This window comes from Gobio gobio, assembly GCF_949357685.1.
Source record: "Gobio gobio genome assembly, chromosome: 2".
Lineage (NCBI taxonomy): Eukaryota > Metazoa > Chordata > Actinopteri > Cypriniformes > Gobionidae > Gobio > Gobio gobio.
The window spans coordinates 4,689,518-4,707,752 of record NC_137098.1 but is presented as its reverse complement, the minus strand read 5'-3'; the positions used below and the strand labels follow the sequence as shown (position 1 = coordinate 4,707,752).

Sequence of the window (18,235 nt, the reverse complement as noted above, 5' to 3'; positions counted from 1 at the left end):
GACTTCACTTGTTTCATTACTGGATGAATCAGTGTTATTGAATGAATCTCTTGAGTGAATGATTCAATGACTCACTCATAAAGACTTCACTTGTTTCATTACTGGATGAATCAGTGTTTTTGAACGAATCTCTTGAGTGAATGATTCAATGACTCACTCATAAAGACTTCACTTGTTTCATTACTGGATGAATCAGTGTTTCTGAACGAATCTCTTGAGTGAATGATTCAATGACTCACTCATAAAGACTTCACTTGTTTCATTACTGGATGAATCAGTGTTTTTGAACGAATCTCTTGAATGAATGATTCAATGACTCACTCATAAAGACTTCACTTGTTTCATTACTGGATGAATCAGTGTTTTTGAACGAATCTCTTGAGTGAATGATACTGGTGTAACAATGTAATGATACAATCGTTATTTGAAGCGTCAAGTTACTTTCAAAAGGTGATTTACTCTATTTTGTTCGCTACTATAGACATCAGTGTTTATATCCGAACTTTAATCTTTTATCCCAGCACTTCTGTGATAATATGAATCATTATAAGAAAGAAATAATGATAATGTGTGGTTGAAAAGACCGTTTCATATCTATACGTGGGTGTTTGAATCAATTGTGGTCTTTTAACGATTAATTTTGCAGCTCTAATCTATGCATTTGTAATTATTTTGTTGTGTTTATTCATCCAAAGGGTAAATAATACAGATATAAAATTAAGATACTATAAACATTGTCTTTAGATTTCAAGTACCACCAACACTAGACTGAGTGAGGAGTGTAGCGCTCGCTACCTTTAGCACCAGGTACTTCATTACTCCTTTAATATTTGATTTGCAATCAGCTGCAATAAATAGAAACATCGGCAAGCTCAATTTGCAATTACGCAGAATTGCTCACTAGCGTGGTGGTTATATGTGGTTCAATGAAAAGAAAGTGTGATAAAACGGCACAAAACAGGAATAAAATTACAAATAATTGAACTGCAGTCTTGGCAAAGTTGAAATATATGATTAAAATAGCCACATTATGAATATACTTATTCCATTGCCATTTGTGACCCTGGACCACAAACCAGTCATAAGGTTCAATTTCTTTAAATTGAGATGTATACATCATCTGAAAGCTGAATAAATAAGCTTTCCATTGTCTAAATATTGAGAAAATCTGCTTTAACCCTCTGGGGTTCTTCATTTATGGGCCACACTCAGGACCTTCGGGTCAAAATGAAATGACCCGGAGGGCGGGATTAAGATAAAAAAGATTTGAGTAAAATCAATGAAATATATTTTTGTTCAATAATATTTTTTCTTTTCTTTTTTGGTGTTTTCACACACTTATACAAACAAAAACACACGCACACACAAATTAATGTGTGCCATTCCAAAAGCTAATTGTGTTTTTCTGTGTGTGTGTGTGTGTGTGTTTTGCACTCTTGATGTTTTAGAGATTCACCCCTTCACTGTTGAGTCCTTTTTTCTGCATCCTTTGCCAATTTGTAGATTGTACGCACAAAAAAACTCAGTATTTTCATATTTTTGCCAATTTCCCATTTATTTCCTATGGGGGTCATTTTTGACCCGAAGGTCCTGAGTGTGACTATTTTTTTGTACGACCACTTAGACTTTTCAAATCCTGTCCCCAATTGTTCGGGTGTTCATATACCAAGTACCAATAAAGTCACCAAGTTTCGGACCATTCCGATGAAGCTACGATTTTTAACATTTTTTATTTAAAAAAATTCAGGTCAGAAATGACGAAGAGCCCCAGAGGGTTAAAGTTGTCCAGATGAAGTCCTTAGCAATGCATAATACTACTAATAATAATTTTTATATATATCTACGGTAGGAAATTTACTAAATATCTTCATGGAACATGTGATCTTAATATCCTAATGATTTTTGGCATAAAAGAAACATAGATAATTTCGACACAATTAATGTATTGTTGGCTATTGCCACAGATAAACCCGTGAGACGCACGACTGGTTTTGTGCTCCAGGGTCATAAATAGTAATGAAAATTGGAAGGAAGCTTAATTACTGTAGTGACTACAGTGAGATGGAAAGATGGTCCACTTTACCTGCTTTACTACCATTGATCTGAGATGATGGACGGAAATAAGCACCATTTAATAAAGGATGTAGGGACAGAGTGTCTCCCTGATAAACTGTTGGTCAATGGCCAGACCAGACCAGGCGAAAGTCTGTCCAACAATGAGTGTTTGTGTCATAATCTTGTGTTCATTCTTGCAATCCCTTTGTGTCTCAGCGGCTCGCAGTGCGATCTCCGCCCCGGGATGGCAGCTCGCAGGTCTTGCAGCACTTCACACGGACTGAAGGAACCTGACATCGGCCGAGCCATTGCAGGGTCTGACAGAAGCGGAATGTCAAATGGTCCCGTAAACACAACTGACCTGAAAGACACAGAGAACGAACATGAGGGATGGTGTGGTTAGGATGAGAGAGAGAGAGAGAGAGAGAGAGAGAGAGAGCGTTTCGCCTCCTGCACATTCATCCACCACTGCTTTCACACATCAGGGTCTTTTCTCTCAGGCCCGGCAACACAAACACCTCGAGAAAATCACACTCATCACTGATGCTGTCAATTAAAATGGCTGCAAAGCAAAACATAATTAAGGATAATTTCCCGAAATGGACCCTTTTCACATTTCTAGGCTTCTCAGAAGCGGCTGTTATAATGTTTGGGAAAACTAACACTCGTAATCATAGGGGAACCTTTTTTAGTGCTATATAGCACCAATTTTGGTGCTTCAGTGGTTCTTCAGCGGTGCTATATAGCACCTTAGTCAAAGAACCGGTGAAGAACCAAAATTGGTGCTATATAGCACTAAAAAAGGTTCCCCTATGATTACAAGCCAAGAACCATTTTTTGTGCCATATAGAACCTTTTTTTTAATAGAGTGTATACTGGTGACTATAGTTCCCATTTGCCCCAATAAAGCGAATTAAAGGGGAGTTTACACTAAAAAAACAAGAAAACACATGTTGTCCAATTTACTTAAAGCTACACTGTGTGATATTTTCCCCCATCTAGCGGTTAAAAGTTATATGACCATCCAGTGAATATTAGTTTCTCTTCCTCTCAATTCCGATTTTGTTTTAACTCCTACGGTGGCCGATTTAGTCCAAGATTAACATGGCTTCCAGTTCGACCTCGTCCACATTTGACACGGTGCCATCGAGTGTTAAAACGCGAAAGGCAAAGCTTGAATTCACGGGTATGTCCCTCTTTGGCTGATGTACTTTCAAGATGGAGGGGCAACATGGCAACCTGCATTCGAACCCCTCACCCGTATGTATTTTCAATGGCATATTATAAACTTACGAGAATACTTTATTACTTGAAAGAAGTAAATATACATTAATGAGCACATATATTTTTGAAAGAACTAAGTGTTTTTAGCTAAGAACAAACTAAAAAAGTTACACAGTGTAGCTTTAATCGTATTATTTGTGATCTACGCAACAAATTTGTGTTTCTCTTCTAAACATGATTTCATTGCTTTCGATTAATGTAATTCTCTAAAATGTGCAATCTACTAGATTAAATTATTTGGGTGAATGTGAACCAATTAAGTACTCGAAAATGATTTTTGCTGAAACTGTAGTTCCCAGCATGCTTTGCTTGGGACTTGATGACTAGAGTAAACATTGTTGAAATTAAGTGTTATTTTATGTGTTTTTGGGCAAAATGAGAAAAAGGGGGAGAATTTATATTGTTTATTAGTGTTTAATGTTTAATTATGTTGGAATTATTCGAACCATTTAAATTACACTGGGTTACCATAGTGGAGAAGAGCGGAGCGATTGCTTAGGCTGTGGACTGACTCAGCACACGTCATTAAAGAGCATTTCACTCTTAGCACGTATATGATGTGCTATTGCTGGCAAATATAATGAAAGCTACTGAGTACAGTGTTATAGATCAGTCAAGTGACAACAAAAATATACAAAAATAAACTTGTGTGTTTTGATTAAAGAGGCAGGGTCTCAAGTCCCCATGTGCACCACTGTTGTTAGGGAGCCATATTAAAATCATTGTGAGACTACTCAATTCGGTTACTTAAAAATTACTTAATTCCATTATGTTGAAATTATGTGAACAAATTATGTTTGTTTAAAGGGTTAGTTCACCCAAAAATGAAAATTCTGTCATTAATTACTTACCCTCATGTCGTTGGACACCCGTCAGACCTCCGTTCATCTTCAGACACAAATGAAGATATTTTAGTGTAAATCTGATGCTCTGAAAGGCCTCCATTGGCTCAATGCACTTTACACTCTCAAGACCCTTAAAAGGCACTAAAGACGTCGTTACAAAGTCCATCTCACTACAGTGGCTCTACAATAACTTTATGAATCGGCGACAATAGTTTTTGTGCGCAAAAAAACCCTAAATAACGACTTATATAGTGATGACGATTTCAAAACAAGGCATCATGAAGCTTCGAAGCGTTATGAATCATTGAGTCGATTCAGCAGTTTGAATCGCCAAATTTCAGCAGTTTGGCGGTTTGACACGCGATCCGAATCATGAATCGACTCACTGATTCATAACGCTTCGAAGCTTCATGAGGCCGTGTTTTGAAATCGTCATCACCATATAAGTCGTTATTTAGGGTTTTTTGCGCACAAAAACTATTCTCGTCGCTTCATAAAGTTATTGTAGAACCACTGTAGTGAGATGGACTTTGTAACGACGTCTTTAGTGCCTTTTAAGGGTCTTGAGAGTGTAAAGTGCATTGAGTCAATGGAGGCCTTTCTGAGCCATCAGATTTACACTAAAATATCTTCATTTGTGTCTGAAGATGAACGGAGGTCTGACGGGTGTCCAACGACATGAGGGTCAGTCATTAATGACAGAATTTTCATTTTTGGGTGAACTAACCCTTTGGGCCCTATTTTAACGATCTGAAACGCAAGTGTCAAAGCGTGAAGCGCAAGTAACTTTGTGGGCGGGTCTCGGCGCTGTTGCTATTTTCCCGGCGGGATAAATGGCTCTTGCGCCCGGCGCAAATCTAAAATGGGTTGGTCTGAAGTAGCTTCATTATTCATAGGTGTGGTTTGGGCGTAACGTGAATAAACCAATCCGAGCGTCATCCAACATTCCCTTTAAAAGCAGGTGCGCAAGTTCCATTATGGATTGCTATTATTATGGCGTATTTACCAGGCGCACGCCAGGAGCGGTTCACAGCCGAGGAGACTGATGTTCTTGTAAGAGCAGTGAAAGACAGAGAAGTGAAGTTGTAATGTTGTACATTATGGTAAAGGTGATTTCACAGTCTTTTTTTTTTTCAGTCTTTCAGTTTTTTCAGTTTTTCAGTCGATTTTTTTTCCTGGTTCTTGACGGACAAACCAATTTGTCAGATGTCCTTATATACATATATGTCTTGCCACTATTGGGCAAACAGGTCTTATCCTTAATTATTACAATTAGCCTGAATCATTTGTAAGCTAGATTTATGCCTATTTTTTCACATCTTCGTGGCACACCACAATGATTTCCGTCATCTCATGTGTTAATATTTTTTTAGTGTAACAATTTATGATTTGCAAAAATAACTGTTGCATCTGTGTAGATTACATGAGCAAAGTGTATGCGCGTTGTGCACGCTATACATTATGGTCAAGCATGCGCCCTTAAAATAGCATAATGAACAACGCGCAACGCGCCACTGACTTTAGACTAGGTTTTTTCTGGTCAGTGGCGCAATTGTTTAATGGAACAGCAAAATAGCACCAGGGATTGTTTGCGCCGGAACACGCCTCCTTTTTTGCGCTGAACCGCCCAGGGAGCGCAAGTGCATTCACTAGTTTAGCGACGTGCTTCTGTGGAGGGAAAAGCGCGCTTTGCACGGGTGCAAAATAGGAATGACACATGCGTCGGTGTACAAAGTCAATTGCGCTGGGTGCAAGATAGGGCCCTTTAACTTACTTGATTCATGTGGAACCGATGTACATGATTAAATCATGTAAATCCAACACACCATTTTTTTCAGTGTATGCCCCTTTATACAAGATTTAATAAGTATCAGGTGTCCACAGAATGTGTGTGAAGTTTCAGCTCTAAACACCCCGCAGATCATTTATTATACCATGTTGTATGTTTTTGTGCTTGTATCTTTAAATGCAAATGAGCTGCAGTCCCACCCCTTTTCTAGAAAGAGGGCGGGGCTGGATTCAGACAGCACGTCATGTGAGTACTAAACTAAGTTCTCTTTAACATCTTATTGTGCTTAAACTGTCAAATACACACAAGGTTACATCAAAAACACACACAGTTCCCATAAACAGTCGGTTATGTCTGTGAATGTAAACAGCAGGGAAAGAAATGGCATGTGTGTATTAGATCTGTGTGTTAAAGTGACAGCAGCGTAAGAATAAGAATACATTTCTTACTTGAATGCTGTTAAACACTCTGGCGAGGAGATAAACATGGCGGACTGTGGTCTATACTAATAGGGCGGAGTCTGTTAGTGGTTGTGGGCGGGGCCTAAGCATTTGTGACATCACACTGCTAGAATCTGCAAACGGCTTGTTCTGAGACACTGCTTATGATTTATGGGGATTAAAAAAAAGAGGAGTGGTTGGAGTTGTACCAATATAGGGTGGTTGTGTACACAGTAACAGTTAACCTCTGTTGGTCATGTATTTCAAACTTCTTTTTATCCCTAACATGCCATGAGTATATCGGGGTCTTTAGTGCCCGCCCACTTTTTCAACGGCATTGGTTCTGGAATTTCAAAATCCCCCCATTCTAGTAGATAGGACTTTGCCTTGGATGCTCGAAATATCTGCCCAGAGCCGTCGCAAATATGGCCGTCGTGTGAACAGATTTGACTTTTGGAGCGTTTTGCTCGTTTTGACTCTCCGATTGGTGGAATTTACTGTATAGCATCATGGGTAATGTAGTTTTTCACCAGGAACTCCACTGTTAAACATGATTATTTTAAAAATAAGTTGCAATAATGCAGGCTGAAGGCTTCAACAAAAGCATATGCCATTGATTAATAACCTCAGAGCTCACAGTAAGATCAATTTCCTTATGGAGAACCCAAATGTTGCAGTCGATAGCATTTCAAAGAGGAGATTACGCTGATCAGACGAGAGAATGATGTCAAAATTTCTGCCGGTATATTTACTGGACATTACAGTCTGTGAAAAGGGTCCTTTATTCATACATTCAAATGTTAGTCGATAAAACAAACAAAAGGCAAAATGCCATCAGGAGAACATATTTTGTCCTCTTTTCTCAACAGGTAACGGCAAATTGTCAAATACTGTCACGCAAATATCTCAACCTTGGATTCAGCAGTACAATGGTGGGTAATGAAGAGCGACCGCAGTTTGTTTCATGCCTCAAAATATTCTCTTCTGATAGTATGAAGCCAAACAAGATGCCACTTAGAGCCTTCACAGCACAAAATGCCATATATTGCCATGATGGCCATTCAAAAAATCTTTTTTTTTTACCTTTGTTGGGCATGTTTTTCAATGCATTCCGCAAGACAAGAAATATTTTCTTTCTGAATACCAGTTAGAAGGCTTCAAGTGTGCCAGTAAAAGACTGATTAAAAGCATTCTTTTAAATGCCTTGTTTGAAACAGCGATAAGACCAAAAACGCTTAGAGGAGAGATCAAAAACAAAGGGTTTACAATGCAAATTTCCAGACTTTTCAGGGCATTTCCACTAACAGAAGGAGTCATTCACGCCTCAGCACGACAGCATCTCGTCGCGCGGCTCGATCACAGTGTGTTGACATCAGTGGGGTCACACACTGCTCTCATGCCTTCCCACACGCCGCTCTCTTCACAGGGAGGAGTGACGGATGACCGCTGTCCCTATCACTTTTCCACTCGCTCAAATATCTCAAAGTGCCCAAGAGCCTCATGTATAAACATAGACTTTTCACAAAACACACACTGAAAGCCTGTGTCTGCAGTGGGGAGAACAAGTATTTGACACACTGACGATTTTACAGGTTTGCCCACTTACGAAGCATGTAGAGGTCTGAAATTTTTATCATAGGTGCTCTTCAACTGTGAGTGACGGAATCAAAAATCCCGAAAATCACATTGTATGATTTTTAAATAATTAATTTGCATTTTATTGCATGACATATGTATTTGATCACCTACCAACCAGTAAGAATTACCTGTATTAACTGCACCTGTTTGAACTTGTTACCTGTATAAAAGACACCTGTCCACACACTCAATCAAACACACTCTGGATGATCCAGAGGAGGAATGGGAGAAGGTCATGTGGTCTGATGAGACAAAAATAGAGCTTTTTGGTCTAAACTCCACTCACCATGTTTGGAGGAAGAAGAAGGACGAGTACAACCCCAAGAACATCATCCCAACCGTAAGCATGGAGGTGGAAACTTCATTCTTTGGGGATGCTTTAGGGGACAGGACGACTGCACCGTATCGAGGGGAGGATAGATGGGGCCATGTATCGCGAGATCTTGGCCAACAACCTCAGTTAGAGCATTGAAGATGGGTCGTGGCTGGGTCTTCCAGCATGACAATGACCTGAAACACACAGCCAGGGCAACTAAAGAGTGGCTCCGTAAGAATCATCTCAAGGTCCTGGAGTGGCCTATCCAGTCTCCAGACCTGAACCCAATAGAAAATCTTTGGAGGGATCTGAAAGTCCGTATTGCCCAGCGACAGCCCCGAAACCTGAAGGACCTGGAGAAGATCTGTATGGAGGAGTGGGCCAGAATCCCTGCTGCAGTGGTTTTATACTGCAATCCCAGACGGAGTACTGAAGGAAAATGAAAATTGAGCAGAAGTACGTAGGAGGTCCGTCCGTCTGGTGGCATTTTGAATGAAATACTTAATCGGCATATCCCCAAGTACAATAAAATTGTTAAACAGCTTGTGGCATACATGAAAGTTCAATAAATCATTAGTGTAGAAATTATTTTGTTTACAATTAATTACCAAGTAATGTGTGTGCAACAGTATTTTAGGATGAAATAGTATTTTTTTGTAAAACAGCTAAAATCGAGACAGACAACACCTAAAAACACAGCCAACTGTCCTTTTTTCAAAATAGCTCAAATGTTTTGATATTAAAGTCACGTGAAATCAAATTGGAATACTGCAGTGATTATTATAAAATGATTTATCTGTGCACTGTGCATTCTTTTTTTTTTTATTCATGTGCTTCATAATTGCAACCTGTCACTCACATGAGATCCACCAATAGCAAACCACAATCATCCAATCAATTCCACACAGACAAAATCAAGCCCCGCCCATCTTTTTTTTTTTCTTATTCCAGAAGCCGTTTCACTTGTATACTAGCCTGACAAGCCATTGGCTCTGGGAACACACCATTGGCAGGGCTCAATCCGCGGGGCGGGATAAACGGTTGTCTTTCAAATTCCCTCTGCACGCAATTGGATAGCGCTACAACCAACCAGAGCAATGAAGAAGCTGAAGCGGAGCTAGTTGATAGATTAAACTTTCGCAGTATCCGGTCAGCAAAACTCTGAACACATCTTCCTTTCTTAAGAATGACTTCAGTGCCGTTCTTTGTTCTTTTCTCAAAGAAAAGCTGAACTCCAAGTCTTCCAGAGTCGATTGGAAAGACCGCTGCTCGCCAGCTTCTTTGTTTAAGAGTAGCATGCGGAACCGCGGCAACTCTGCCGTCATTATGTTAAGCCCGCCCACCGACTCTATACACGATGTGATTGGCCTGACCAGAGATTGGTTTTTCCAGCTCGCAAGCCAAAGGAGAGTTGCTAGACGACCCTGAATGCAAATTATATCTGCTGCCGCTGGGGTGTGTCTAGATTTCTAGGCTACTTGTATACGTCACAATAGGGAAAAAAGACTAACGCAACTCCAGTTTCATGATGACTTTAAACCAGGTTGGTGAAGATCTATGCCAGCAAAATATCAACTTATAACCTCTGGGTCACCATCATTTTTTTCTTATTGAACGTTTTATTGACATCCAGAGACACAGCATTATTGTAGATTACCCCATAATTAGTTGTATCATCCAACACAATCTCATGGCAATTTGTAACTATTTTATATTTTGGCGAATTGGTGGCTAATTCGTATGAATTTGTACAATCTCACTGGTACGCTTTTGTTTGATTTACTTAAAGGGGTACATGGAAGTAAAATAATGCCACGTGTATGTACTACTAGAAAAAAAGGTGCATTGCATTAATCATGCATGCATTTAGGGCTTGCATTTAATGGGCTGAAATGTGTGTTGATGAAGACCAAAGCAACAGTTACAGAGAGTCATTCATTCACAAAAACGTCTGTCTTCCCTTTGGCTGAATAGGTAGGAAAACTTCAACACCCATATGCACTGGGAATCCAAGGCCACTTCCACCAGTTCGCTGTAGATACACTTACCAGAGTCAAATACCACCTTGCTTTAGTAGGAAATACTTCTTAGCAAACTTTTAGTCATAATGGTGTCTACTTGTGTTGTTCCCAAGTGCAAGATTTCAAATTTGTGTTTTAGGCAGTGGCTAAAGGCTGCAAAGAATTGTAAATATGGATGGAAAATCTGAAAAATGTTTGTAGTCAATATTTTAAGGACAAACAGAGGTTAAAAAATGAAACTGCCGTTCTGTCATCGAAACCCTGTCAGTGCATATTTTGCATCTCACAAAAAGCTACTCATAAATAGTTACTTGTGCAGTAAAAGAAAAGCTTAGTTTCTAACATATACCTGCAAAGCTTCCTAGTTTTTGCTTTATCTTCACTGCTCAAACACTTCATTACCAGCCTGTGAAAGCTGTCATGTTCTGTCAGCTCAAAGAAAGTCAAAGCCCACACTTCACATGGTGCAGTCTGCTCATCTCTGACCCTGTCACTGAGTTCATTCAGTCACAGGTTATGTTTGATTCACAGAACACTCACCATGTTGAGAATACACATGAGCCAAGTGAGGCTGCAGAACAAATCAATGAGGAGCTACTAAAAGCTGTGAATTAATGGACTGACCATTAACTGAAAAAGAACAGTAATGTTTTATTACAAAAATAGGATGAATTAGAGCCTAACGAGACTTCATTTTATGATGCATTCATGATGGATCTAACTGCAGTCTCGTTGTGTGTACATCTGTTTTATGCCAGCCGTCATAAATGCCTGAAGAGTTCATCTCTGTGATGATGCAAATGTCAGCCAGGCACTGAAATTAGGCTGCACTTGATGCATCTAAAAAAAAAACTCAAAACAGGATGCAGCTAAAATTGTATTGATGGTTGCTATATAATAGACAACAGTTTTTGTTTGTTTGTTTGGTTGGATGGTGAGATGGATGGATGGATGGATGGATGGATGGATGGATGGTTGTTTGTTTGGTTGGTAGGATGGATGGATGATGGATGGATGGATGGATGGTTGTTTGGTTGGTTGGTTGGTTTGGTTGGTTGGATGGATGGATGGATGGATGGATGGATGGATGGATGGATGGATGGATGGTTGTTTGTTTGTTTGGTTGGTTGGTTGGTTGGTTGGTTGGATGGATGGTTGGTGAGATGGATGGATGGATGGATGGATGGATGGATGGTTGTTTGGTTGGTTGGTGAGATGGATGGATGGATGGATGGATGGTTGTTTGTTTGTTTGTTTGTTTGGTTGGTTGGATGGTTGGTTGGTGAGATGGATGGATGGATGGATGGATGGATGGATGGTTGTTTGGTTGGTTGGTGAGATGGATGGATGGATGGATGGTTGTTTGGTTGGTTGTTTGGATGGATGGATGGTTGGTTGGTTGGTTGGTTGGTTGGTTGGATGGTTGTTTGTTTGTTTGGTTGGTTGGTTGGTTGGTTGGTTGATGGATGGATGGTTGTTTGTTTGTTTGGTTGGTTGGTTGGTTGGATGGATGGATGGATGGTTGTTTGGTTGGTTGGTTAGTTGGATGGATTGTTTGTTTGTTTGTTTGTTTGTTTGTTTGGTTGGATGGATGGATGGATGGATGGATGGATGGATGGATGGATGGATGGATGGATGGTTGGATGGATGGATGGTTGTTTGTTTTTTTGGTTGGTTGGTTGGTTGGATGGATGGATGGATGGATGGTTGTTTGGTTGGTTGGATGGATGGATGGATGGTTGTTTGTTTGTTTGGTTGGCTGGATGGATGTTTGCTTGGTTGGTTGGATGGATGGTTGTTTGTTTGGTTGGTTGGTTGGTTGGATGGATGGTTGGTTGGTTGGTGAGATGGATGGATGGTTGTTTGTTTGTTTGTTTGTTTGTTTGGTTGGTTGGTTGGTTGGTTGGTTGGATGGATGGATGGTTGTTTGGTTGGTTGGTTGGTTGGATGGATTGTTTGTTTGTTTGTTTGGTTGGTTGGATGGATGGATGGATGGATGGATGGTTGGATGGATGGTTGTTTGTTTGTTTGTTTGGTTGGTTGGTTGGTTGGTTGGTTGGTTGGTTGGATGGATGGATGGATGGTTGTTTGTTTGGTTGGTTGGATGGATGGATGGATGGATGGTTGTTTGTTTGTTTGGTTGGCTGGATGGATGTTTGCTTGGTTGGTTGGATGGATGGTTGTTTGTTTGTTTGGATGGATGGATGGATGGATGGATGTTTGTTTGGTTGGATGGATGGATGGTTGTTTGTTTGGTTGGATGGTTGGTTGGTTGGTTGGATGGATGGATGGATGGATGGATGGATGGATGTTTGGTTGGATGGTTGTTTGTTTGGTTGGTTGGTTGCTTGGTTGGATGTTTGTTTGGTTGGTTGGTTGGATGGTTGTTTGTTTGTTTGTTTGTTTGCTTGGTTGGATGTTTGTTTGGTTGGTTGGATGGATGGATGTTTGTTTGTTTGGTTGGTTGGATGGATGTTTGTTTGGTTGGTTGGATGGATGGTTGGTTGGTTGGTTGGTTCTCCCAAACTACTGTATGCTGATGTAATTATGCTCTGAAGGAGTTACTTTTATATGTATAGAGGGTATTTATACATTGTCTTTACATGAACAAATAACTGTATTTATATCTGATCAGTTAAAATGAAATGAGTCTTGTTTTAAAAGAGATACAGTACTTCCTGAGTGCAGTGCTGTGTGTTCCACCTTATGTGCAAAGTCACTGGACAGGGTGAACAAGGTAAGAGGCAAAAATCAGAATTTTCAATCATTTACCTTAATATTCTTATTCTCACCAAGGCTTCATGTATTTGATCAAAAGTATAATAAAAACTGTAATATTACAATTTAAAATAATGGTTTTGTATTTTAATACATGTTAAAATGTAATTTATTCCTGTCATCAAAGCTGAATTTGCAGCATCATTACTCGAGTCTTCAGTGTCACATGATCTTCCAGAAATCATAATAATAAACATTTCTGATTGTTATCAATGTTGAAAAAAGTTGTGCTGTTTAATATTTTTGCTGAAATCATTTTACATCAGGATGAATAGAAAGTTCAAATGGGATTTATTTGAAATATAAACCTTTTGTAACATAATATATATGTATTTTTAAATAATTGTAAGTTTCTTTGCTAAATAAAAATATTAATATTCTCCTTGTACCATCTCTGCTTAGATGAGAGTTTAACTGTACCATACAATCATACTATCCAATATTTTATTTTTCCAGATATACTCAGTATTGTTAAGTATTCATAAACATGAATAAACATGAAGATCTAATTACAATTCAATCATTGAAAAGCACTGTGTTTGTGAGATAATGAAAGACTTGCACGTTCACACACACACACACACACACACACACACACACACACACACACACACACACACACACACACACACACACACACACACACACACACACACACACACACACACACACACACACACACACACACACACACACACACACACACACACACACACACACACACACACACACACACACACACACACACACACACACACACACACACACACACACACACACACACACACACACACACACACACTTCCTGTATTTACATGATTTATTCCACAAAGAGCAGCAGACCAAATCCCGTGACACTCAGTGGCCTTGGGCTGGGAGAGGGCTCATTAATCCGGTCTCCCCAACATCCTGTAAGAGCTGCTTTAAACAATGCTGAGGAGTCTCAGTGACACAGGAAATGTAGTTTGTGTTTATTTTTGGTCACTCATTCAGTACTCAAACCAAACGAGCTGACAGTAGGCAGTGAAAACTCAAGAGAAACGAGGCTGTTCTCATGGAAACTACTGTAAATCAAACAATTTCCTCCAACCTTTACATTCAAAATCATAAGTGGTTCATTTACTTTAATGTAGGTTCCTCATGTTATAGAGTCAGGAAAATGTGCATGTCTTTGTAATATTCCATCAATAATTTCCCACATCTGAAGCGGCTATTCTTTTGAACTGACATTACTCTTACCTTCAAGTAGATTTTTTGGACATTAAAATGCTTTTTCGTTCTAGCAATGATATGGACAGAACAACCCATTGCAAATAAGATCTTTTTAATGTCTCCTACTGTAGACAGCATTGATATTAAACAGAAAGCAAGTAGAGATGGTAGCAGATTCCAATATGAACTCAAACTTTCTCTTCAAATTCTTCCAGGAATAAAACCTATATGTCAACAATTGTCTCACTTCTAATAGTATTTTTCCTAAAGAGTCCGGCTAACAGGGAACTTTGTCTGTGGAGGAGCTCTGACCTCATATGTGGAGCCATTTGAAAGCTTAGAGTCTCTACTTTCTGGAGATATGCATCACTTTGGCATTTGTTTAACACAAAGTAACTTATTTACATTAAATTACTCTGGGACCATTTCCGCCTGGAATGGATGTGGCCGACCCAAATTGAAAAGCTTCCCATACACACATACAGTGTCTCTAAAAACACAATATTGGTGTCATTTAACTGGAACCATTTGAAGTTACATAAACCACTTCTAAAAGTGATAAACATGTAATGTTGTCTGAGCTGTAATAACCCCCCGCTACCAAAAAAGAGGCGTTTTTTGATTTTTTGGTTATAAATTCATTGTTGAAAGTGTGTAACTCAGGCCCTGTGTGCTCTAGCACCCTGCAGACAGTTTGGGCTGTTTACACTAGATTCCAGGAAATTCTGGAAAAAAGAATTTTGTCTGGATCATAATAATAATTTGTTACATTTATATACCGCTTTTCTAGGCACTCAAAGCACTTTACATGGAAGGGGGGAATCTCTAGCCTGGATGCCAGCCGAACTTAGCCCCGCCCACAACATTTTTACTCGGGCAGTTCGTTCTGGGCTTGATCGGTAGCGAAGTAATTATGCCCGAACAGAAACTGTTCGGACCAATGAAATCATCAGGGCGGGTTTTAGACGATGATGGACAGATGATCAACAGTAACGTAATCATTCACGTCAAAGGCGCTTGGGTTGAGTTTGTTATAATCCTAAACGGAGAACTTGTTCGTATATGCATTCACCTTTACTATTTCTCTCAGAAATGATGATGGTGTTGGTAAGTACTCTGTGTATCCTTACATTCTTTTTTTTACAACACTGGCAAAGATCGTTTACACTCATCCTTTTCTTCTAACGTTAGGCTACTTATTCCAGCGTGCGGACAGACAGGGTTGCCAAGTTTTTACAACAAAACCTGTCCAATTGCTAACATTCCTCAAAACTAGCCAAAAACAAGCCCAATAGCTTTCCGGGGGGTAAAATGGCATTTGGGGGGTAAAATATGTGTTATTTTGGCAGGGCTGGCAGCTAAAAATCGCATTCCTGGGTCTGTATGTCACATAATTGGGGTCGCTTCAACCTGCAGACTTGGCAACACAGTGCAGTTGAGTTCTGTTGACATTTGACAACTAATGTTATGCGTCGCTCCGTTGCTCTGATTGGTTGTAGGTCTATCCAATTGAGGTCTTTCCTGGTTCGGTTGAAACACGCCCCATAATCACAGCCCAACAGAGCAGATCAGACTCAAATTCTGACTAGAATTGAGTATGACGACGTCAGGCTAGGGAATCTCCTCATCCACCACCAATGTGCAGCTCCACCTGGATGATGCGACGGCAGCCATATTGAGCCAGAACGCCCACCACACACACCAGCTGATTGGTGGAGAGGAAACAGAGTGATGAAGCCAATCATATATATATGGGGATGATTAGGAGGTCATGATGGACAGGGGCCAATGGGCAAATATAGCCATAATGCCGGGGTTACACCCCTACTCTTTATCGAAGGACATCCTGGGATTTTTAACGACCATAGAGAGTCAGGACCTCAGTTTAACATCTCATCCGAAGGACGGTGCTTGTCACAGTATAATGTCCTCATCACTATACTGGGTTGTTAGGACCCACACAGACCACAGGATGAGCGCCCCCTGCTGGCCTCACTAACACCTCTACCAGCAGAAGCCTAGTTTACCCAGACAGTCTCAGGTACTGACCAGGCTCAGCCCTGCTTTGCTTCAGTGGGAAAGTCTTGGGCTACAGGGTGATATGCAAGCTGCTGAAAAGCCATATCACCATCATGTATGTAAGATTTATTCAAATTAATCTGAATGGAGGAATATTACCTTTTTTATGTCATTTCCACCCCCCCACCACCCCATACCCATATACAGTGTTATAAATGCAATATCCCTGTCTTTATATTATAATATATGTTGTGTGTGATATAATAAACATTATATCATGGGGGGGGGGGGGGGGGGTATGACTATTTATATTATATATTATTATTATATTTATATTCCTCCATTCAGATCCATTTGAATAAATCTTGCATACATGATACAGACAAAACTCTTTTTCCAGTATTTTCTGTAATCTAGTGTAAACAGCCCAAACTGTCTGCAGGGTGCTAGAACACACAGGGCCTGAGTTACACACTTTCAACAATGAATTTATAACCAAACCATTTAAAAAGCGCCTACATATACTTACATGTTCATCACTTTTAGCAGTGGTTTATGTAACTTCAAAAGGTTTCCTGTAAAATGACACCAACATCGTGTATTTAGAGACACTGTATGTGTGTATGGGAAGATTTTCAATTTGGGTCGGCCACATCCCCAAAAATGGTCCCAGATCTTAAGAGGTTAATAATGTTCTCAATACGTTCATGGAAATATTTTTTATTTACCTGAAATGTTTAGTTCGACGTTTTATTTTAAATGTTTCACTTGTTACTTTTGAAAGTTCTCTAAACATGTTTCCATAATGCTTTCAAAATTGTAAAATGGAATATTCCCTTTAATGTTCGTACATAACATTTAAAAAACTGGATTTGTTTTTACCTTTCAGAAAACATTGAAAAATAACATTTATATAACTTAATGGGAACGTTAATTAACATAATTTTTTAGCTGGGGTTGTGGAAGAAAATCTGAACTCAATTAAGCCTCTGAGACCTCTGAGCAATACATTTACATTCATTCACATTGTATACGATAATAGTTTAAAGATGTAATGTACCACAGGGTTAACTTGTTATATAACATCTTCATTAAACTGTGCAAGCAACAGCTGACTTCAGTTTATATGCCATGAAAATCCACTTGTGATCTATTTGGACAGCGTCAAAAGAATTCAATCCAAACACTTATGCAAGAGCTCTCTCAACGTCCAAAACACTGTCAGTGAGGTGATCGCATCTGCAGCGTGCCTTGCCAAAAGCGTTTTTTATCTGAGGCGAAAGGAAAAAACAATACTATTAATAGCCCTTCGGGACGCCATAATTTACAAATCTAGAGTGGGGAAGTCCACACTCAGAGAGCATTCTTCATCAGAAGGCACCCAGGATGGAAAAACAGTGAAGCAGAAGCTTAACACATAAGACTGAGACCCTCCAGCTGACACTATCACGGTTTGAGCCAACAGGGCCAGGTTTTTGGTAGCTGCTCAAGAAGCTGATTAATTTACAATCCAACACCAACAAACAAACTGAAACAAAGAAAGGAGGTCCTGTTCAGAAATCAAGTATTCCAGGGCCAGGAGTCTGGAGCTAGAGTAAAGTATCAACCAACCAAACCAATCATTAAATAATGAGGACCAAGGGAAACTACAGTAGTCTCACATAACACATTTAAAGGGGCTATATGCAACTTTTCCCCCAAAATAAACGTAACAATAGCCTTTTTATTTTACCATTTATGACTCAAACATCTCCTGATGAGCATACTGACACCTTGTCCGCTCACAGTGGGTGCACTTATAAGCCTGTATCCTATTTTTCCTATTTTCTGGCGGGTCG

General features: G+C 39.6%; 1 protein-coding gene across 1 annotated transcript in view; it reads right to left on the bottom strand.

Moving 5' to 3' along the window:
- Nucleotides 1-1,246: 1,246 nt before the first annotated feature.
- The window catches only part of adamts7 (a disintegrin-like and metallopeptidase (reprolysin type) with thrombospondin type 1 motif, 7), a gene marked incomplete at its 5' end in the record, with an annotated part of 150,489 nt that continues 133,500 nt past the window's right edge, over nt 1,247-18,235 (bottom strand). Inside the window, one exon of the mRNA XM_079806532.1 lies at nt 1,247-2,416. Coding sequence (XP_079662658.1) covers nt 2,268-2,416 — 149 coding nt within the window. The 3' untranslated portion in view covers nt 1,247-2,267. The remainder of the gene's footprint in view (nt 2,417-18,235) is intronic.